At 42.7% G+C, this 24,431-nt stretch overlaps 1 protein-coding gene across 1 annotated transcript in view; it reads right to left on the reverse strand.

Annotated features, from left to right (window-relative positions):
• FAT3 (FAT atypical cadherin 3) overlaps nt 1–24,431 on the reverse strand; it is a 684,233-nt gene that overhangs the window by 115,606 nt on the left and 544,196 nt on the right. The window contains exons 8-10 of the mRNA XM_030886441.2: nt 11,973–12,248; nt 9,056–9,266; nt 342–4,415 (exon numbers count right to left, since the gene is read on the reverse strand). Coding sequence (XP_030742301.1) covers nt 342–4,415; nt 9,056–9,266; nt 11,973–12,248 — 4,561 coding nt within the window. The remainder of the gene's footprint in view (nt 1–341; nt 4,416–9,055; nt 9,267–11,972; nt 12,249–24,431) is intronic.

The raw sequence follows: 24,431 nt of genomic DNA on the forward strand, positions 1-24,431 counted from the left end.
TTAGTGGCTGTCAAAGGGGGAGTGGGGAATCTCCCACCAAAAGAAACCTACTGCCAAAAGAGTTATCTTCATTTTTTTCAACTGAGATAGTCTTGGGACTCATCATAAAAATGATAACAAAAGCCACAAGGACAAATCAATGATCATCGAATTAAAGTTGCTGGCAACACTGAAAACCTGAGATCACTCAGAAACCTATCCACAGTCCCAGAGAGCTTCAGTTTTCTAGGTTCAAGTCATCTTGCACCTCTCTGGCTCCGATACGCTGCCACCTCCCCCCCCCCCTTTTTTTTTTAAAGAAAGCTGTGTGCATGGTTAAAACGATGGGAAGTGGGACTTACCTGTAATATGGTAGCTCACTTGTCGATTAATGTCAGAAGTATCTCGGTCCCATGTGCTAAGGACGGCTACTACTTCCCCCGGGGGATCGCTCTCCTTCACGTTCCCTCGGTACACCTCGTGGGCAAAGACGGGGGCATTGTCATTTATATCTGTCACCCTGACAGAGACCAACGCCGTGGAAGAAAGGGAGAAGGCTTCTCCAAGGTCGGAGGCTACCACAGAGAAGGTGAATGTGGAATCGGTCTCATGATCCAGGTCTTTCAAGGTGCTGATCCATCCTGTGTTGCTGTCAATATTGAATGCTTCCATGACCTTCTCAGGCTGGGACTCAGAGTGGAGGGAGTAAGTGACCTGTCCATTGGCTCCCCAGTCCACATCGAGAGCTCTCACCTGCGTGAGTTTGGTACCCACAGGCATCCCTTCCATGATGATGGTCTCGTAGCTTGCCGTTTCAAAAACTGGCTTGTTGTCATTCAAATCCAAGACCTTGATATCTACATCCACAGTAAACACAATGTCGACCTTGTCCAGTGGGACGGTGGCTGCTATTTTAAAGTGGAACGCAGGGCTGAGTTCATGATCCAGGCGCTTGTCAAGCTTGATAGTGCCTGTCTCCTGTTCTATGATGAAGACCCCCCCTTTGTTGTTCTCTGGCCGTTCCCCATTAACTGTGCTAAACTGGACAGTCTGACTGGGCAGGATCCGCAGAGTGTCCACCGTGCTGCCAATGGCGGTGTCCTCTGCAATGGCAAAGGAATACTGAGACTGGGTGAAGGAAGGCAGGAACGTCTCAGGAGGCAAGACGTGGATATAAACAGGAATGAGGGAGTGCTTTACTGGAATGCCCCCGTCCACGGCTTTGACGAAGAACGAGAGCACGGTGTTTTTCAGCAGGTTAAAGTTGCCCTTCGTGACCATCCAGCCATTGTCGGGGTCGATCTCCAGGAGGTCAGCCACGGAGACGGAGGCCTCACTATACAAAGAGTAAGTGATTCTTGAATTGGCTCCATCATCGGGATCCATGGCTTGAACCTGGGTGACCAGATGGCCTCTCCCAACATCTGCCCGGACACTGGCTCTATATTCCACAGTCAGGAACTGGGGAGCGTTGTCATTTTCATCCGCAACGATCACCCTCACAGTACAGAAGGTGGTTCTTCCTCCGCCGTCAAGAGCCCTCAAGAAAATGCTGATGTCTCCTTCCGAAGGGTTCTCCCTGTCCAGCCTCTCTGTGGTGATGACCTGCCCATTGCTGTCTATGAGGAAGCGGTCCTTGGCGAAGTCATTGATGATGGTGTAGCTGATCTGTCCATAGGTCCCGGGATCCCCGTCGGTGGCTCGAACCTGAATTACTTTTGTCCCAACAGCTGCATTCTCCCTCACCTCAGCCACGTATGTGCTCTGTGAAAAAGCAGGGCTGTATAAATTGGCCCCAAGTACCCTGATATGCACCTGTGCGGTGCTGGTGAACAGCCCATCCGAGACGGACACATTCAGACTGTACCGAGGCTCCATCCGCTGCTTCCGGTGGTTGGACAGGGTGATGACTCCAGTCTTGCTGTCCATTAGGAAGCTTGTCCGGTCATTCCCAGAGAGAATGCTATATTCCAACCGGTCAAAATCAGAGCTGTCTGCATCCGAGGCTTGCACACAGGTCACAAAGTGGCCCCGGGGGGCTAGTTCACTCACATATGACTCATAAATGAGCTGATTAAAAATAGGGGGGTTGTCATTGACGTCGGAGATGTAGATATGAACCAGGACCTCACTGCTCAGTGACGGGAAGCTACTATCTGCCGCTCTGACTTTCAGCGTGCAGTGTTGTACTAACTCATGGTCCAGCAGACGAGCGGTCAGGATCAGGCCACTTGCACTGTCTATGTGAAAATACTCAGTGCTGTTGTCAGAGTCCTGGACAATCTGATAGTGAACCAGCTTATTATTTTCTGAGTCTGCGTCACTCGAGACAACTTGTAAAACAGGTGTCCCAATGAGGGAAGCCTCTGACAATGTTGTATTGTATATGGGTTGATCAAAGATAGGGGGGTTGTCATTTACATCATTAACCAGCAAATCAACAGTAACTTCAGCTCTGGCACCAGTAAGGGCATCGCTGGCTCTTACTGTCAACTTGTAAGCAGATGTAATTTCATAATCCAAAGGGCTAATAACTTTCAGGACTCCAGTATCAAAGTCAATATGAAATTGTTGGTAAGGATCCCCATCAATAATGATATAAATGATTCCTTGACCTTCTGGGCTGGTGGCATTGATGCTTAGAATGGGGGTGTCCATTCTGATGTCTTCGTTGACGGATGCGGTATAAAAGGGCTTATCAAACACAGGCATTGCTTTGTTGACGATAGTTATGGGAAGTTCCACAGATGCAGACAAAGAGGGCTTCCCACCATCTCTGGCTAGGATGGTGACTCCATACTCAATGTTGGACAAATCAGAGTTGAATGCTTCCTTTAAAACAACATTCCCTGAATTAGGATTGATTTCAAAGTGGCCATAGTCATCCTGTAAGACGTAGGTCACTTCCCCGTTTGCACCTTTATCTTTGTCAATGGCTGTCACCTGGTAAATCAGAGTCCCAGGCTCAGCATCAACTTGCACAGCAGCATAGTAAGGGAGACCCACGAAGACCGGAGCATTGTCATTTATGTCTTCAATGTTAACCCTGACCACCACCCTAGCCACACGCAGGTGGTCTAGCTCACGACTGGCTTCCACCACTAGCTCATATAACTCTTGCTCTTCACGGTCAAAGGGGACTCCGGTGGTCTGAATGACCCCTGAGGTAGATTTTATCTTGAATTTATTTCCTGGGTTCAAGATACTATATTTTAAGGGTTCATTAAGGCGATTTCCAACTGCATTGACAATGGCAACTTTGGTTATATTAGTGCTGTTCTCTGAGATTGAAGTGGAGTAAACATTTTGCGTAAAGTGGAGGCCACTGTCCATGGCTTCCTTCACCATGATGGTGACCATGGCTGTACTCTGGAACTTTCCATCCGACACTGTAACGATCAGCATGTAGTGATCTTTGGAGAGGTTGTTGTTGTTTATGGTGAGCACACCACTGTTTGAGTCCATTAAGAAATGTTCCAAGCTGCCTTCCTTTAGGCTGTAAGTCAGTTCTGGAGGCACCTCGGAGTCCGGGTCGGTGGCGCTGACTTTCAGAACTTCCACTCCCACGTAGGTAGGCAGAAGTAAGACAGTCTCGAACACAGTCTGTGTGAACACAGGTGGGTTATCATTCACATCTGTCACCTCAATGTTAACTTCAACGGGACTCTCTGCAGTCAGCTGGGGGCTACCGCTGTCCCGTACATGTACATGAAAATGGAAATGGGCAATGGTTTCATGATCCAGATTGGCGATTGTCCTGATGGCGCCTGTACTGGAGTCCACCGTGAAGAACTTCTTGGCTGTGGACTCCACAATCTGATACACCAGCAAAGCATTCCGGTTGCTGTCCGCATCGGTGGCTCGAATCACCAGAGGGCTGTTGTCTGCACTCCTGACAATGCTATTGACTGGGGCAGCCTCACTTAGGCTGCCTGAGTATTGTGAAAAGAGAAACACTGGGGCGTTATCGTTTTCATCAACAATCTGAACATTGACGGTGGCATTAGAAGCCATCCCTGCCATGTTCGTGGCCTGCACGATGAGCTGGTAAAAGGAAATGCGTTCGTAGTCCAGTGCCTTCTGAGTAGTGACAACGCCAGAGTATGGATTGATGGTGAATATCCCATCAGGGTTGCCATCTTTGACTTCATAAATGAGGGTAGATTGGCTGATGGCCGAGATGAGAACGACTGATGTTCCAATGTCAACATTTTCATTTACTTCTGCTTGGTAGTCTTTGTGTGTGAACTTGGGGTGAGAATTATCAGACATGGTGACAGAAATCCGTACGATGGCAGTGGCAGACATTGGTGGCGAACCCTGGTCTGTGACTTTCACTGACAGGACAAACTGACTCATTGTAGTCATGTCTGGTTCTTTGGAAACAGTGATAATGCCCAGGATGGGTTCAATCTTAAATGTGTTTCTAGTGTTCCCTGAAAACAGAAATTGGGGGGGGGGGGGAGAAATGAGTTAGAAATGGTCCATCAAGATTTATTTTTGATGGTTAATTATTGAAAAATTTAAAGCACTTAATTGAACTCATCCCATTGTTGAAAAGCAATGTTGACAAGCTTTAGAGTTCCTGTGTGGCACAAACAGTTCAGTACTTGGCTGCTAGCTGAAAGACTGACATTCAAACGCACCCAGAGGTATCTCAAAGACAGGTCAGGATATCTCTTTATGAAAGGTCACTGCCTCGAGAGCCCGTGGAGCACAATTTACTCTGCACGGACAGGGCAGCCACCAGTATGGTCATCTTGACCACAACTAGCCACAGCCGCTTCATTACTTGGGTTTGCAAGAAGAAATACCACCACCACCACCAGCAGCAGCACAGCACAGCACTACGAATGGGCAGAACATGAAAGTTAGAAAATAAGGCGTTTGTAGAAGAGACTTTTCAACTAAGAATGTGCAGTGCTTCCACCTTCCCGGTCCAGGAGAAGAGGAGCAGATGGTGCTGGGATGCGCTGAGGCCATGGGCATAAGGTGCGTTCATGCCTCTAAGCCCGCGCCCCTGGGCTCCGTATACAGAGAGAGAAGGCGGAAGGAATAGTGTCCGAACACTATCGTGTAGTTACTTGGTTCCAGATTGTCCCAAAGGCAAACATCCTACCCAGAATTGGTACTTTCTCATGCTATCCCAACGTTTTTGGAGATCATCCAAAATACTATTTTGGTGACAGTGGTTTTGTTCAGGCAAACTCTTCCTAAGTGACCATTTGCCCAGTCTGTGGTGAAGATTCTTCCTGACTACCTGTCTGCTCTTCTCTCTTCCTCTAGCTCTTTCCCAAGTCCTGGCTCCCTGTCAACAAATACATGGGTAACAAAGAAACGAAATTAGCTCTAAACATTATAGGGCAGTTGCTCCAACTCCAAAGTATTCAAGGAGTTCCCGGTGAGGTAGGAAGTTACTGGTCATCTGAACCAGCACTAATTCCAACAACTCCAAGGTAGAACCCATCGGAAAACGGGAAGCGAGAGTCCCCACCAGCTTGGCGGATCTAGAGCGGGAAGAGCCTTAATCCACGATACTGCAGACGTCTCGAAGGTTGCCTCTGGCAGGTCAGGGGTCAGCGGTCTGGGATTGCTGAGGAGGACTGACAGAAGAGAGTGGAAATATGGAACAGGGACTCAAGGAATGTCAAGAAGGTAGACGGTGGCCCCGAGCTCAGAAAGAATGGACAGTGTGAGCAAGCAAATCTCATCACGTGCCTTTTGGGGTGTCTCATCAGGCATTCTGCTGTTTCTGTGAGAATACACACATTTGTGTGTCTGGATTCGTTTGAGTAAAAGAAATATGCATCTTGGTTATTCAGCCATGTCTGTAGTTTTCCTGCTCCTTGGAGCAGACCTATAGTTGACTTAAATTTCATGAAGATAATTATTTAAGTATAATCATTTATACTTGACTGATTTAAAAATAAGTAAGATAGGCTCCAGGATTTATAGGACAGTTATATAATGTCTATTAAAATACACAGGAAATACATCTTCTTACTATGTTTATTATATAACATACAATATAATATGATACAATATACTTACTATGTATAGTAAGTTTTCCCATGTCTAAAAAAGTCATGGTCATAAGAAATTTCAATTAAACTCTTGCTTATTTATAAAAAGGGAAGCATATTCCATATGAAGGTCAAATAAGAATCCAGCCCCCAAAGGTACATATTTACTAATGCCACATTTGATATCACCATGAGTTTATGCTTGGCTACCTAAACATGGATACTTTGGAATCACAAACGTAAGACATTCAATGATGCCAGGGGCACGGTTTTCAACTTTTCAACTGATGGAACCATGGACTTATTTGAGAGCAACATTTGGTACACAGAGCTTCACAAGGAGGGAGGCATCATTGCTCTTCAACATCTCAGGGGAATTTATGGTGAAGTGACACCCGAGTCATGGCCACCTTCCAGTGATGGCATCGGAATGATGAATGCTCACAGACAAGCTTCTCTGTGTGCCCTGGCTAAGGTGTCCTTTCACAATGCAGGCTCAGCACATTTCATCGGACCCAGAAAGATACACATGACAAGGAGAGCCAGCTTTGACCTAGAGTAGAACTTCCTAAGCTGGTGGCCCCATCAGCACTGACTTGCTGTTTATAGCCCTGCCCAATGCTCTGCTCTTTCCCTTTCCACCCTACTCTGATATATTTCCTTAGGAATTCCTTCCTCTGTATCCCTTGCTGCTCCACTGAATCCTTGGAATCTAACCTGGATTTTTTCCCCCTCAGAATCTTGGGCTGATTATTTACTTTTGACAATTGAAAAAAAGGCTATACCTATGCTACATATCACTGTTCAATAAATATTTGTAGAATTATTGAAAAGAAAACTGTGTCTAACTTTTAAAAAATTCTCTAGCTGTATGCATCACACACATACACACACACACACACATCCTCCTTTGAACTCAACTCTTACTGCTGGTATCTCCTCTATTGCCCTGACTCAGCACCACTAGGAGCTACCACTGGCACCCAGCATCACAGCCAAATGAAATATAAGACCTGAAGCCCTGACTCAAAGTCTGCCTTGGTTCATCAGGCCACAATGAAAAGCTTCAGCAGTTACTATAGAAATCAGGCAAGGGATAAGAAATGTATGGTCTACCAATAAACCAAGTCAAATCTTGCTTATCTAAGGTCAGAGAGAGAACTAAATAAAATGTGCACTTTCCACCATGAATTCTCATTTGTTTCAAAGTGCTGAAGCTTCTGGGATGACCATCATCTGGGAAGCAACTGTCTGCCTGTGAGATCAGTCTGTGTCTAATGTAGATTTGCCCAGGAAGGGACCCAAGCCATCTGAGATTTATTGTGCACACTGTAATTCTGTTTGGCTTCTTACACATGCAATCAAAGGCCATTTTTGAGATACCAATCTTTCTGTGGTTTTAGGAAGTTCCCATTTTCTATATAAAAGATGTTTTAAGGAAACAACTCTTCTCTTTAGTTTTAGCCAATTTTTAAAGAAATTGAACTTCTCTGTGCACAGTGCAGAGAAAAGATAGACAGTCTTTTCTGCCAGATGGTAAGTTATATTATACTGTGAGAACCTCCAAATTGGTTGGAAAATCATCTGGCTATCTAAGGGGAATGTGAGTGGTAGTCTTGGTGAGAAGTCTGAAAAGCAGATAGACACATGGTCCAAGGTTTGGAGAGTATTCAGAAATAAGGAAGGTCAAAATCAAACTCTCTAGCTGATCAATAACAATGACGTAAAGCAATGTATAGGCATGAGCACCTATGGGGCTAAGAAAAACAAAAGCGCAGAACCGAGCTTGGGAAAAACATAAAGAGGTGTTCATTTCAGAGACATTTCTAGGATGTTGAATGTTCATTTTATTTAAAAGATGTTTCTCCATGTGATTTGTGGAGTCAAATGATCAAGAGTTATATAACTCAATTAAAAAAAAAAAGTCCGGTGACAACCCAGAGATGCACAATAGCATTTCAAAGGCTGCACTACTGGTCCGGCTTTGGACAAGAAGGGAAGTCTGTGAGCACTAGGGAAGGAGATGGGAGGATTAGCTTGGGCCGCCTGATTCTTAGGAAGCACCGTCATTTGTGTGCGTGTGGGTTGCTGTTGTGAAGGGCTTAGCACAGACCCTCGCACAATGTGGGTTCCGAATACAGGAAACATTTTCAGATTATCATGCGATGCAAGGAAAAAGTTAACATTTTGTTGGCTTTGACTTTTCTAATACTTTTTTAGCCCCAAACTGTCACTCTAGCATTCCTATTTTAATTCAACCACTCACAAAAATGCTGCACATTTAAATCAAGGGAAAGGAGTCTTCTCAGTGCTGGTATGAGAGGAGACAGCATTTGGCATACAGTACGACAGCCGTAATGTTGCAGAACATTTTGAAAATGTGTGGCTTGAATATTCAACAAAGGCGGAACAGGAGAAGGGAAAATAGAGCTAATAAAGGATTTATGTCATTTTTAGGTTCACATTCGCAGCCCTCGCTTGAACATTTATCTCTTCTGTCAGATTTCTACCCCCCAGGTGACAATCTTTAACACATTGTGTAAATTATGGTCTTGCCTTATAGAGATAACTTTTGTTTTTCCTTTTTAATCTCAAATTTAACAAATATGAGAGCCTGTACTTAGGTGACAAGTTAGGCAGGCAGCTCACCTACGGACAAGTAAACAAAGGCAGGTGTGCTTCCAGTCACAAAATAGCCTGACAGTTACTGATGGGAAGCTTGGGCTATTTTAGTCTGAGGACATGGGTTGCTGACCTACAGGTAAAAGCCACTGAGGATATGACAAATTTCTTTTCCCTTCTCCATCCCAGAAAAATTGGAGCTTAAAGCAAAGAAGCAAACTCTTTCCTTGCTGTCAAAGATGAGAAATGAATTGCTGAGACACTAAGAACCTCATATACCCTCATCATACAAACAGAGTGGTCACTTGGGCCAAGAAATGCATTTGGAGACACTCCAATGGTCACTCTCGGAATTTTACATGGTGATAAATCCTGCTGAGGGTCGGAAGCCAGGCATTGCCCTGAAATCCCTGCGGAGAACCAGCTCTCACCTGCTTCTATGGTATATATGAGCTCTGCGTTTTCCCCCTTGTCTTTGTCCAGTGCCGTCACCTGCAGAACAGCGGATCCCAAAGCAGCCGATTCAAACACGGAGGCTTCATACAGTGGGTTGGTAAAATAAGGGCTGTGGTCATTGGCATCTTCCACATTCACAATGACACGGGCCAAGTTCCTTCGATAAGGAAACTCCTGATCTCTGACCTTTAGGTAAAACACAAGAAGCAGTAGGACTGACATCTTACATGGCAACAAGCACCCATGGCGTGTGTGCAGCGAGAACACAATGAGATAATGCCTGCTAAGTGCTGGACCCAGCTTCTGGCAGAGGGCAGGTACTTTATAAATGGCAGTGCTATCAGCTCGGGAAGCTGATAGTGTGCTAAGCAAGAACAGGCACCACAACACACTTTGGGCTCAGCCGCTTTGCAAGGCCCTAAGAATGTTCCGTCTGTGCTTGTGGAGCTGGTAGCAGGACTTCCCTCTCCCTCCCCTCATACAGCCCCTCTCCCCATTATTTGTCTATGTGCAGCAGCTAATGGGATGGTAATGGAGGCTGGTGGAAAGGTGAAATGAAAGAAGGGATAAGCATTGTCAAGCATTGTCATTCTTTCATTCAACCAACATTGATTGCCACTGAACTGAAGCATTGCTGGTCCCATGGTGGAGACCCAAGTTCAATTTCTTGTCAGTGTCCTACCTTGGCAGCCACTGCTTGGTTGTCACTAGTGGCTTTTGTGTTGCTGAATGCTGACCAAGTTTCAGCGAAACTTCCAGACTAAGAAGAACTAGGGGGAAATGGCCTGGTGATTGGCTTGTGAACACCAGCCATTGAGAACATTATCAAGCATAGTTCCATTCTGACCCACATAAGGCTACCATGAGTTGGAATTTACTCAATGACAACATAAAAAAATATATACACATATATTATCTCTCAAGTCAAGGGCTTGACTCTGGCAGTTAAGAAGTGAAGTAGACAATCAGTTGCTACCCTCAAGGAACCTGAGTTGAATGATGAATACCAAGTACATAGTCAGGTGTACTGCAAAATGAGAGTTGCCAGGATGGGACAGATGCAGGACATGCTGGGAGTGAGCAGTAAGAAGACCCCAACCTAGCATTTGGCCTCTTGGGAGAAGTAACATGGTAGGCACAAGTGGTAAAATGGGGGAGTGGTTTGTGTGGGGCATGTATTTCAAGCCAGAAGAAGCAAGATACAAAGACTCTGATGTGAGAGAGGATGCTGGCCAGCAGGAATATAAACAAGCTCTCATTTCCTAACATGTGAAACCCTCCTTTGGATTTCAACAAAGATCCTCTCCCTTGATTTGCATATGGCAGGAGCTTGCAAACAATCGATTGTGTACCTCAAACTGCATGCTTTTGCTACAATTTGATTTAGCATTAATTATGTGTGTGCTTTTGGTTCGCTCAATTTTGGACTCTGTAACTTCAGAGAGATGAGAAGAAATTAGAAAATATACTGAGAAGAGGCATCAAAGAGAAAGGAGTTTGCAGAAATAGTACCTAGGAGGAATGATCAAACTGAATAAAATGGCTTAGCTTGGAGAAAAGTCACATAAAGGAGTTTTCTCTAAATATTCAATTACACAAATGATAAATGGTAGAGGGTGGCTGAGCTGAGTTCTGTGTTTGTGAAGGGAAAGAGGAACAGAAATGACTTGAGGAATTGTGTGAATGGAGTTAGTTACCAGCACAAAATTTCTACCCAGAGGAAAGCGCATGCAGAAGTGACAGAGTGATGTGCAGAACATTCCTGTGTGTAGACTGGTCTGCCTCATCCGAGTCAAATTCTTTATTTTGTGATTACTGAAATCTAGGTCTGTTATAACCGAATGGAAGCTCCACGGGTGACAGTAGGTACATGGAAACACTGGATGGATGGATGGATGGATGGATGAAGAGGCAGAGGGTTGAATTAGATGTTCTCTGTGAGTAACCACTGGTGTGCCCTGGAGTCTAAACAGGATTCATGGCACTCATGCTTTCTCTTGATCCCTGGTCTTAAGGAATGGAGTGGCATTCTGTTAGAAGGTGGCTATCTAGTGTCCATAGGGTTCTTAGTTGGTTAAAAGAACAGGCCATAAATAAACCCAGGATATCTCTTATTCATCTCCAATGTCTTATTATGCGAGATGTGAAAATTCTACTTTAAAAATAAAGCAACATCTCTGACATCATTTGGCAGAGCCGTAAATTCAAGTTCAGAAGGAACACAACTCTGCAGGTGCAGGTGTGCCCTGCACTCTGTGGCTTGTACCAGTATTTACTACTAGGACCAGTGCCAAGCCAGTAATAAATCAGTTCAAGGGCTGAGCATTGCATAGGTTGGGCAAATGATTACCCCTGGGATTAACTTCTCAAAGAACTCCTTTTAAACTTTTCTATAAAAATCTTCTGGATGCAAATCAAAACCAGATCCTGGAAAATTTATAGAAACATGGCCTATCCTTTGCCTTCCAACTCTGTCAGTGTCTCAGAAATCGTTACTGGGTAGCCACTGTCCACAGATGTTATCAAACATTTTATTCTTTTTTATTTAATTAAATACTTGTATTAGGGGTTCTTACATCTCTTATAACAAGCCACACAATCATCTATTGTGTCAAGCACATTTGTACACATGATGCCATCATCAAGAGCCCAAGTAGAAAGAAAATGCTTCAAACATTTTATTTTTAAGCAAAAATATAGTCATTATCTAACAAGGATTTTTCTCTGAAAAAAAAAAAAAAAAAAAGCAAAAATGAAGACAACTCAGCTGTGAAATGACTAGATTTACTGTGACCTACAAAAGTTAAAGGCCTTGCATATATGAAGGCGAAAGTGTGTGCTTAGAGTGGTTAATGATTCTGCCATAAGGGCAAATGAGCAGTTTGGTCCTACCATGATGTTGAGGATATGCTTGTCTTGGGCTTCATGGTCCAGCCGCTCGGTGGTGTACAGGACACCAGTGTTGGGGTCGATCCGGAATTTCCTCATGCTGATGGAGTCAATGCTACTGTGGACAGTGTAGCTCAGCTTGTGCTTCTCATCTCTATCTGTGGCTTCAATCTGCAATATCTCTGTATCTGGAAGCACATCCTCGGAAATTGTCACATCGTAATTTGGCTGAGAGAATTCTGGGCCATTATCATTATTATCCAGCACTTTGATGAATACCTATGGTTAAAAGAAGACAAGAAGGATGACTAATGCCAATGCACTCCTGTTAATAAAAGAGGTCGCCTCCCTCTTTCTCCCCCCCCATGTCTGTCCTTGGATCTTGGTGTCTAGCAAATACCCCAACAGGTAGGGAGGGATTTCTCTTGTAAGAAAAAAAAAAAAAGAAAGAAGAAGAAAGAAAGGCTCTATAATTAGAGGATTGGAATAAACCAGTAGTTCACATTAGCAGGAACATAAACTATGAGCTGATCAATATTCTCACTATTAATTGAACATTGAACAGCTGAGACTGTTACTCAGCGGTGATAATGCCACAGAATTATCTGAGAGACAAGGCAGAGAGCTCACAAGATGGCCTTAGTTTGCTAAGCTCCGATTATCACACATTCTTGTTATGGGCTTCTTACAGTGTTCTGAGAGGAAAGCCATGACAAGAAGGCCAAAGTAATAAAGACAAAACAGAGAAAAAGGAGCAATGAGCAAGAGGAGGCCTTCACTGAGCAGGCGGAGCTTCATCTGTAGTATGCACCATCAAAGTTCTCCTGCATGCAGAAGGTTTAGCAAAAGTACATGGCTAGCAAAACACATGGTACCACATGAAACTTCCAAAGGTTGGTGTGTTGGGCTGGTTGTTTAGAGAAACAAAACCAAGCATACTCATATATGTATTTGATAGAATGTTCTATCCATAAGTAACTGTGGCAGTTACATAATCTACTATCAACTTGAGGGAAGGGGTGGAGTCTAGCCTGTCAATCAGGTCATACCCAATGAGGCCTCAGTGTGGGCATGGCCTTCTCCTGAGGATTCTGGGAACTCCTGTCTTTTTTTCTGGAGGCAAGACATTCACTCTCCCTGTTGACAAGTCAGATAGAGCTATACTGATGGTGCCAGAGCCCTGGAGATGGAGGATTTCCATGGAGACCCACCAGTGCTGAGATGCTTCCACCGTCACTGGATCCACAAGACTTTCCACCCACTGGCCTATGATCTCCCTGCATGTGGCGTGATTGCATGTGTTGCATGAGTTTGAAGAGGAATTTATAGGCTGGTATCAGACATAAGAGTTAATATCAGACTTAATCTGGACTGGGCTGGGATGTTTTCTTAATCTACAATTACTCTTTGATATAAAGCTCTCCTTTACATATATAGGTCTATGATGTGTTTCTCTGGTCAACCTAGCCTAACAGAGTAACTTTATATTAATATGTCACTTTATATTAAGAAGGCCTCTAAGCCCAGTCCAACTCAAGTTCCTGGGTCTGATGTTGGTTGGAGCCCTCTTCAGACACATGTAGCTGCAGGCCGGTGACACAAAAGAGCAAATTGGAAGCAGGGAGACCACAGGCAGGTGGGTGCAGAGTCAAATACATTCAAGGTTGGTGGGAACCTGTTAGGGGATCAATATTTCCCGGGGTCAGTGGTCTACATGAGGTACCCCTGGAGGCAAACACAGAATCCAAGCACGCAGGAAGGTGATTGTCAAGAGAGAGAGGTTCCCAGTGTTGCTCTTACAAAGAGGCCACACCTGTATGAAGCTGTGACCAGATCGATAGATTGGAGTCTTCCCCTACACTTTTATCCAGATCCAAGTTAACATAAAACCTAACCAGCACAGTTAACTTTTAAAAAGCAGTTTGTTGTAATCATTATTAGGCATCTATAAAAGCAATGAGTACCACAAATCTTAAGCCAAATTGACAAAATAGAGTATTTTTTAAAAACTCTAGCATTTAAACAATTCTCTATACTGCTCACAGTTATCGCAACCAGGTTATTTCATGGATGATTACATTCTTGGTTCCCAACTGGGGAAGTGTGGCTGCCTAGAGGGCAGGAGGAAATGTCCAGAGACAGTGTCACAACTGGGGATGTAGTGTTCCTAGCATCTAGTAAATAAAATCCAGGGATGTTGCTAACAACTGCACAACGTACATGGCAGCTCTCTACCTCCCCCGCCCCCGGTGAAGTTTCATCTAGCTCCAAACGATGACCCAATTGGGAATTCCTGAATTCTAGCCTAGTCACTCTGCAGACATATATAGCTATTCTTCCAGTGATAGATGTATCATAGCTTATTCAGCTAGTCTTTTAATCAACTATTCATGTTCATTTAAGACATTTCCAATATTCGCTCTTAAAAACAGTATGCAATGAAGAGCCCTGTGCCCTTGTCTTTTCATATGTTTGGTAGTGTACTTTACAGTCACCCAAAGTGGAATCCACCACTTGTCTGTCAGTTTGTCATACTGCGGTGGCCAGCATGGCTATGCTGCTGGGAGCTATGTGACCAGCAGTTCAAATACAAGCAGGATCACAGGTTTCTATGGAGCTTCCAGACTAAAGTTGACAGGGAAGAAAGCCAAAGAATCGACTTTTGAAAACTAGCCAACGAAAATGCTATGAATCACAGCAGCCTATTGCCGCGTACACTATTAGAAGATGAGCTCCGTAGGTTGGCATGCAAAACAATGGAGGCCAACATAACAATAGCCTGGAGATGACAGGGGAACAGGCCCTGTCTAGCTTTGCTACGTCAGAGCTGACCCCAAAGCAATGAACAACAAAAGTGAATTGCTCAGTCAAAGGGCAAGAGCTTTGGTCTGTCCATATTCCTCTCCTCAGGAGCTTTCTGACATGTATAGGAGTAACTGTCTTCCCACCGCCTTGTCAAAGAGTGCTTGATAAATCTTTTGAATACTTTTGTGAATCTTAAAGATGAGAAATGGCATCTTCGTATAGTTGCAATTTGCATTTATTATTATGAGGGAGCTCAGCAATCTTTTCATATATTTAAGATCCATTTGCATTTCTTTTTTTCTTGTTAAATTGTCTATTTATATCAGCTCATTAGTCCATATTTGAAATGATCTTTTCCTTCTTCATGTTTGGAAGCTTTGTGATATGAATTTCAAATATGTTTTGGTTTTTATTTTTACCTTTTTGTCATGAAAAGGTTTTTACTTTATTTTCCTATTATTTACCTTATTATTAAGAGGCTTCAAAAAGTTCACGGAAAAATTGCATTATCAATTAATTCCATTTTTAATGAACTTTTGAAGCTCCTTTATATTTATATATGTTAAATAATAGTTTAGAACATCTTCCTCACCTCCGTTATATATTAAAACACCTGTAAAACTAACATTTGTGTATATTTCTTTTTCGTACACTTGCATTTTTAATTCGATTTGATTTTTTTTCTTGGTATTTTATATGAGGAATGAATCCAGTTTTAATTTTCCACATGGCTCTCCAGTTATCTCAATGCATGTAAATGGGCTAAAGGTAAATATATATACTTTAAAAAATAAATTCAGCATTTCAGTAAAGATGGAAACCTAGAAAGACAGTAAACAGTCACTCTTCAACAAAAAGATGTGGAGGAAAAACCTGGAGTCCTGAATTTCTTAAGAAACAAAACCCCCAAAACTAAGTGAGCTGAATACCACCAGAACAGGAGGCCACATTGGGGATTGAACCATCTCCAATGCCCCCACAACAACTCATTTAATGAGGACAAACTGAAAGTTTTCCTGTTGCTAATGGGAATTAGACAAGGATACCTTTTATCACCACTTTTCTTCAACATTTTTTTGGAAATCCTAGCCAGAGTTTTAGACAACAACAAAATCAAAGGCATCCAAATTGTCAAAGAAGACATCAAACTCTATTTGCTGATGATATGATTCTATAAGTAGAAAAGCCCAAAGACTTGACAAAAAAATGTTGGAACTAATTAAAAGATTCACAAACATGTTGGATTATGAGACTATCACACAAAAATCAATTGCATTTTTGTTTTCTAATGAAAAGAGTTCTGAAAATGAAAGCAAGACAATACTATTTACAGTATCTGCCTCAAAGAGGAAATACTTAGGAATCAACCTAATCAGAGAAACAAAAGATCTGTACAAAGAAAACCACAGAGCACTACTACAAGAAACAAGAAGAGACCTACATAAATGGAAGACTATGCTATGTTCATGGACAGGAAGACTTAACATTGTGAAAATGTCAATGCTACCCAAAGTGATGTGTAAATACAAAGCAATTTAGATCAAGATCCTAGCATCATTCTTTAAAGAGATAAAAAGAGAGGGAGAGAAACCTAATCCCCAACTTTATATGGAAAGAAGAGAGACCAGGATGGAAAGAACACTGCTGAAGAAGCAGAACAGGATAAGAGGCCCCCCACACACCAATCTCCAAATCTACTACATGGCTAAAATAACCCAAACATCCTGCTACTGGACAGCGAGAGAAACGGGACCAGGGGCCGAATAGAAAAATCTATAAATAAATCTGTCCATCCAAAGAACCAAAACACATTAAATGAAGAAGTAGTCTCCAACAAATGGTGCTGGGAAAATTGGATTTCCATTGCCAGAAGAATGAATCAGGATCCCTATTCCATATGCAAAAATAAACTCAAGATGGGTTAAAGACATCATCAGTAAAAACTTAGGGGTCCTATCAAGCATAATAGAATATGCAAACAGCAGAAGATGAAATAGATTATTGGAATCTCCTAAAAATAATAAACTTATAGGCATTAAAAATTTCATCAAAAGATTTAAAAAGGGAACGCCCCAATTTTGACAATTACATATAGGGAAAATATTCTTTAAGATCTATAAAACACTTCAACACCTCAACAAGAAATGATGAAAATACCGCTTATCAAAGATAACATTCAGGAAGTCAACAAACATGAAGAAAGCTCAAGATTACTAATCATCCAAAAAAATGCAAATCAAAACCACAATGAAATACCACCTCATGCCAAAACTAATAGTAAAGTCCCCAAGAGCAGAAAACAATTGATGCTAGAGGGGATTTTGATAGATTGAAACCCTAAAACACTCTGGCACTACTGTGAAACAATGGAAAGTAGTACAGTGCTTCATCAAACAACTGGGAATAGAAATCCATATGACTTAGTAATAGGGCAACTTGGCATATAGCCTACAGAAATAAAGAGCGTAGCACAAACATATATATTCACACCCATGTTCATCCGAGCACTATTCCCATTAGCAGGATGATAGACACAACCCCTCAGTGAAAATGTGGACAAACAAACTTGGGTACATATGCACAATGGAATACTGTCCATTGTTAAAGAACAGTGATGGAACTGTGGAACACTTCATGGCGTAGATGGATTTGGAGGACACTGAAGTTAAGGATTTTGTTCTTGTTTGGATCCACAATCAGTGCTCATGGAAGCAGCAGTCAAGAGATCAAGAGATAGGTTGCATTCGGTATTAAGTAAATCTATAGCTCAAAACTGTTTCAGAGTATTGAAAAGCAAGACTAGTGTGCCTGCCCCAAGCCAGGGTGTTTTCAATTGCCGCATATGCATGTGAAACTTGGAAGGAAATAAGGAAGACTGAATAAGGAAGATCAAAGAAGAATCAAGCTTGAATTACGGCACTGGCAAAGAAGATGGAAAATGCCATCAACTACCAAAAAGGATGAGCAAGTCTGTCTGGGAAGAGGTACAGCCAGAGTGGTCCTTAGAGGCCAGGATGGTGAGACGTCATCTTCTCACATCCTTGGGATATGTTGTCAGAAGCTACCCGGCCCTGGAGAAAGACCTCATGCTTGGTAAAGTAGCAGGGCATCAGAAAAGAGGAAGGGCCCTGAGGAGGAGGTAGATTGGCAATTGTGCACAGGAACCCTTGTGAGGATGGTGGAGGGCCATGTAGTGTTTTGTTCTGTCCCGTGCCAGTTTGCGATGGGCCAGAATTCACATGATGGTACCATTAACAATCACATGCTGACAAAGGAGATGGCGGGTGGTTGCACAGCGTTGATATATGTTGAAATGACAAGTGTTGTGTTAGACTTGCTTTGACCCACAAAGTTTCTAAATAGTAATCTTGTATTTTAGAAACAAAATAATTATACTTCCATGACAAAGAAAGATTATAAAGTCAATGCAGTTAGACCCCGGTTATTTTTACAATTAGCGGCACCAACACTCAGCCGGGGAGAACTGGGCTTTTGTGCAAGAGGGAAAGGAGCAGTCCTGCCAACTGTGCCAGGACTTGCCCAGGAGAGGGAGCCTTGTAGGCTGCGTCAGAAAAAGGGTTGAGAAGTGTGCCTATCGAGTTTTGGGAATTGTTGTATCTCTCCTGTATTTGGAGAACCATACTAGAGTCTTTGAATACCAATTCTTTCCTTTCAAAAGTTCAAGTTAACTTGGTCAAGATGCTAAAATATTTGTGTTCACAAAAGCAGCTATGTTAATAGGATGAAAAGCCTTTCTGGCGAGCAAGGCTGCCCTGACCTTCATGAAGCTTCAAAGTTGACGTGCTCTTGAGGAGCTTGCCTCTTTTTTTGCGTGCTTTGTCCTGTGCCTAATCTACAGTCAGAACAAGTGTTTCTCTGTAAAAGACTTCCTTCTCCTCATTTGCTTTTTATTTCCCACAGTTGGGGCCATTTGTGAGTTCCTGAAGTAGCAAACAAAGCAAAGGAACTCTCAAAGATGTTGTGTTCCAAACGGTAATTGAAAGGCCTAAAGGGGTCCAATGGAATCCAAACAGGAGGAAACCTGAATGCAGGAAGTCTCTTCAGAGCCATTTTCAATGCTGCCCACCAGAAGCACTTTGGGTAGTGCAGGCTCATCTAAGCTAAGTTTGGGTGGATGCCAAGAAGTACTTTACAAAAGCTCACGTCATGAAGCATCCATGGGGAGAGTCGTAGGGTAAGGGCCTTGTCTTTATTAGAGCAGGTTAAGCCATACATCACTGAAATTTATTCTGCCTCTGTTGGCATTTCAAAATCATATGGGAAACATTTTGTAGTTGTGATTTCAAGGATGTCAGCTTATACTTGTTTTTACAGTGTCTAAAATGCTGTCATTTCTTAGATTTTATGATCTCTCATTCATCAATAGGGCAAATGAGGATTCAAGTTAAGGGCTGTGTTTAAAGTTACCATGGCAAGGACAGACGTAAACTCACATTTTACAAAGCCCAGTTCTGCCTTCATTCTGTTACGCGTTTCAACGGGTCTTTGAGTGACATACATGTGAGCTACAGCCATTTATATTATCCATAACATGGTGAATTAGAAATATATGTAACATACACATCAGCAAACATACTAATATATATAACAACATATGTGCAAATAGTATGTACCTTTCTAACTAGAAATCCTCAATGACATGGCCATTTTCCTTCCAGGAACACTAGTCACAGGGTCCTTCTCATTAGAAAGCTCCCTACTGTCTTGAACATTGGAGTCCATTTTCAAAAATTGATTTACTCATAAGTTGTCAAGCACTGACCTCTTATATATAGTGAAATTTTATCTTACTCTTTTTTAATAGAAAGCTTACTCTCGTTCCAGCATTTCCCTAATGTAAATACCCAGGGAAAGTTTGAGCCTTACCCTTTTTCACTTGTTAAAAGGGAGGAGACACTGAAGGAGGTGAGAGAAAACCCTAGATGAAGGCTGTGTCCCTTGGTGCCATTGCTGTAAGGTGTGACTGAATCAGTTATAACCCATAGACACCCTACTTACAACAGAAGGGAAACACTGCCTGGTCTTGCACCATCTTCAAATTGTGCCTATATCTCAGTGGTTCTTAACCTTCCTAATGCCACCACCCTTTCACACAGTTCCTCATGTGGTGGTGACCCCTCAACCATAACATTATTTCCATTGAAAGGGTCGTTCAACCCCCAAAGAGGTCTTGACCCACAGGTTGAAAACCGCTGCATCTGCACCTATTGTTGCCCGGCATCTTCACTTCTAGGAATATCCTGGATATCCCTCAGAAACGTCTCCTGTATGGGAGACCCTGAGAGTATTGAAAATAGCAGTGGCATGATTCTAGCAACATGGCAGCACATAAGACAACACAATACGGCACACCGGCAGTGCATGTGTTTCTTGGAATTCCTTAATCCAGGGACTCATGGAATGACTCTAACAAATGCGAGGTTGTTCTTTCCAAATCTTCCAGGTAAAACCTGCTTTCTATGGAAGCAGGGTAGTGAGGAATGCTCAAATACCTGACTTTCGGACCAAGAGGACGAATGGAACCCTCCACGGCGCTGAGGGCAAGGCTACCCTGGGGGTGCAGTTCACAGACCTCCCTTTGGCAGAAAGTCTTTATGGCCAATCTCAATTTACTGCCTTGTGGGCTTTAACAATTTTGGAGATTAGTTGAAACCAATTTTTAATCCCAGTCTTGGCTGTGGAGCACATAAATACAAGCTAGTTTTCATGTCTTTATAAATCAAAGCATGACTTATGAATAAGAAAAGCATATTAAAATCACACACCATGAGTCCCTCAGTCATTTTTAGATTATTATGTGGGCATGGATATCTCTGCTGGTTTTCATGAATAGCCATAAAAGCCACACATAATAATTTATCACTATCAGGTATGCGCTTTCTATTTTAAGTTAATTGAGAGCCAGGCTGTAATAATAAAACCTGTATGTGTCCAGGAACCCACAGTTTTCAAAGCACTTTCTCATGGTATCTGATTTTATTCTTATGACAACCCATGAGGTAGGTAAGGTCTTATCTCCATTAAAAGCAAAACAAAACAAAACCCACACGGACAGTGATTGATCCAGGGTTGACTTGAAGACAACTCACCTGATTCTTGGTCAGTGCTCGCTCCATTATATCAAGTGAGTTGCTCAATGAAATCAAGTCATATATTTGCACAGACAGATATGTAGGGGAAGTCTCGAGTGCTATGTAATTGTAGAGGGGAAATACAGGGTACCGTATATACTCAAGTATAAGCCGACTCGACTATCAGATGAGGCATCTAATTTTACCACAAAACTGCATTAAAAATGTGCGGTTTATGCACAAGTATATATGGTATATCTCTTTACCTATGTATATCTAGGCAGGCCACAGGTCTGAGTTTCTTACTGTAAAATAAAACATCGCTCTACTTTAAGAACCACCACTATATTTACATCTTTGTACCTTTCACCATGTAACAACACATTCACAGGTTCCAGGAACTAGGGTATACACATCTGGGAGAGGGGTGTGTGTGTGCATTCTGTCTAGCACAGATAGTACCTGCTTCATAGAGTACCTGTATGAAATAAATGAATGAAATAATCCATACCCACTGCTATCAAGCCATTTCCGGCTCATGGCAACCCTCTGCAGGGTTTCTGAGAATGTAAATCTTCATAGGAGCCCACAGCCTTATCTTTCTCTCAAGGAGCAGTGGCTGGGGGGCTTGAACTATAGCCCCTGCTGTTAACAGTCCCGCAACACTACCAGAGCTGATGTGAGGATGCTTGGAACATAGAAAGCACTCAAACATGTTGGTATGAAAACAGCAACTCTAAGGGTGGCCGTGTTAGTATCCCCAATCTGTAGACAGGAGTTTAAGCACAGGGAAGCTAAGTCATCTGCTCCCGGTGGCTCAACCACTAAATGACAGAGTTGATGTTGGAACACAAGTTTATTGGCTACCAGACCCACATTGTCAAATACTATGCTATATTTCATAAAGAATGCATATAATAATATTCCCACAAAACAAACAACTATTTTATGCAAAGGGATTGGCCCATCTCCACAGCAGGATTTTGTAAATCTTAGGATAATATGTTCTCTCATTTAGTTCACCTGAATCTTTATAACTTAAAATTCATAGGACCTTCTTACATTCTGTACTCAGCATGAGGGAATTGGGCAAGAGAAATCTATTTCTTTGCTGGCAGAGAGGGGACTCGGAGGCCCCCAGTTCCTGTTGAGAGTGGGGGGTACAGAACAAAAGGGAAGATGAAGGAAAAGTCTGCATGCAGCCAGAGAACTCCCCAAAGCTCTGATTTATTTGACATTTTCTACGTAAAACTCACCATGGTTTTTATGGCTGATTTGAAGCCTATGTCATCCCATGGTTTATGGTTCCAAATGAACAAATTAGAAAGTTCCCAGAAGAAAACAGAACAGGTGTTCTGGGCTATAAGACAATTATTTTGTTATTTGGTGAAGGGCAGCTCTTTGGTGATGAAATCATCATGTTGGCTTGGGCCATATATTGGAGTATGTTTTAGTGATTTCTTAAAGAAAATATAAAGTGTCTCTGTTTCAACCCCCCTTATTCTCAACGATATGTTTTTGTTTTGTTTTTCAACGATATGTTTTTTGTGTGTTTGGGGTCTTCTGATGCCTGTTACCTCTCATGATTGCACAGGCTGGTGTGCTTCTTCCATGTGGGCTTGGCCACCATCAGCTTTCTTCATCACATTTGCTTATGCACCTATTTTGCCTTTAGCGATTGTGTCAGGAGGGTGAGCATCAGAGAATGCCAGGTTATTAGAACAAAGTGTTCTTGCGTTGAAGGAGAGTTCAAGTAGAGGCACAAAGTCGCCCACTACCTCAATGTACTTCCCTATAAATATATGTACATAGGTAAATACCTCTATTTTTATGAATTAATGTATTTACATACATTAAGTGAACACCCATGTTTATACTTCTATCCATAGCTTTGCTTCCTAGACAATAGGACATCCCTTCACAGAAGAGTCACAAAGAAGGGCTGAGTCAACCAGAGTGCAGGATAGCACTGATGAAACACACACTGTTCCTCTGGTTCTTTGAGGCTTCCTCATACCCCACTATCATTACCCCAGTCCTGTCTTTCAGTTCTGGCTGGACCAGAGCATCTATACTGGTACAGATCAGAGCTCATGACACATAGAATCCAGGGCAGGTAAATCCCTCAGGAACAGAAATGGGAGTAGCAATACCAAGAGGATAGGGGGAAGGCCAGGGAGTGAGGGGAGGAAGGGGGAACAGATCACAATGATCGACGCATAATCCCTGCCCAAGGGAATGAACAACAGAAACTTGGGTGAAGGGAGAAAGCGGTTGGTGTAAGATATGAAAACAATAATAATTTATAATTTTTCAAGGGGTCATGAGGGTGGGAGTGGAAGGAGGGAGGGAAAACAGAGGAGCTGACATCAAGGGCTCAACCAGAAAGCAAATGTTTAGAAAATGATGATGGCAACATAGGTACCAATATGGTCGATACAATTGATGTATGGGATGTTATAAGAGCTGTAGGAGCCCCCAATAAAATGATTTAAAAAGCTTTTTCAATTAAAGTGACTGTTTTTTCCTTTAGTACAAGTATCCTCCAAAGTGAAGCTGTTGACTAATTCAGAGAATTGCTCATCTCACCATGTCTGAGAAGCCCTGGAAACCCCTAGAAAGGCCTGGATTGGCAGAGGATGGGGAGCTATTAAGTAGCTCTCGTGGCACTGTGGGTTCAGTGTTCATTGCTAACTGCATGGTTGGAGGTTCAAACTCACCAGTTGCACCTCCGGAGAAAGATGAGACTGTAGGTTCCCATAAAGATTTTCAGTCTCAAAAACCCTACATAGGTCAATGTGTGTCAGAATCCACTCAATGGTAGCGGATCCTGTGATGATTAAGGTTGCGTGTTGTCAATTTGGCTGAGCCACGATCAGCGTTCTGGCAATTGTGATGTGGTCATCCCCCAGGATGAGCTCTCATATACTGTAATCTCTTCCCTGATGAGATCTACTAAGAGCAGATGGTCAACTGAAAAGGAGTTTCCTCAGGAGTGTGGCTTGCTTCCAAAATGTATCTACTTTCTGGCAAAGCTCTCCTTGCTTTTGTGGCATCTGGCTCTTTGTCATCTGAACACAGTTTTTTGGATTTGAGTTAAGAGCCTGCCACATTGCCTGCTAATCCTGGGAGTCATTAGCCTCTTCGGCCTGTGAGTCAGCCATTTGCCATTTTGGAATCATCCGCTGTTTCAACCAGCAACCTGCCATCTGACAGCAGCCCATAAAGCCATGTGAATCAGGAGAAGCCTCTAGCCTGACATTTGACCCATGGACTAAAAAATTGCCAACCTCTACAACCAGGCAAGCCATTGCCTTGAGTAAGCACGCCATTGCTATTTTCCTCTCTATCTTTGTGTGTATGTGTATGTGTATAGATATGTATATGTATGTGTATATATATATATATCTGTGTGTGTGTGTGTGTATGTATATATAAATAAATAAATAAAAGACGGGGCTTTCTACTTCTGTAAACAGTTACAGTCTTGGGCTGCCCCTCCCCAAATCCACCCCCGCCACACACACCCCTCTGGAGGTTGTTGAATCAGCATGGGCTCAATGGC

This window comes from Echinops telfairi, unplaced genomic scaffold, assembly GCF_000313985.2.
Source record: "Echinops telfairi isolate 266 unplaced genomic scaffold, ASM31398v2 ScPeMD7_1713;HRSCAF=2227, whole genome shotgun sequence".
NCBI lineage: Eukaryota > Metazoa > Chordata > Mammalia > Afrosoricida > Tenrecidae > Echinops > Echinops telfairi.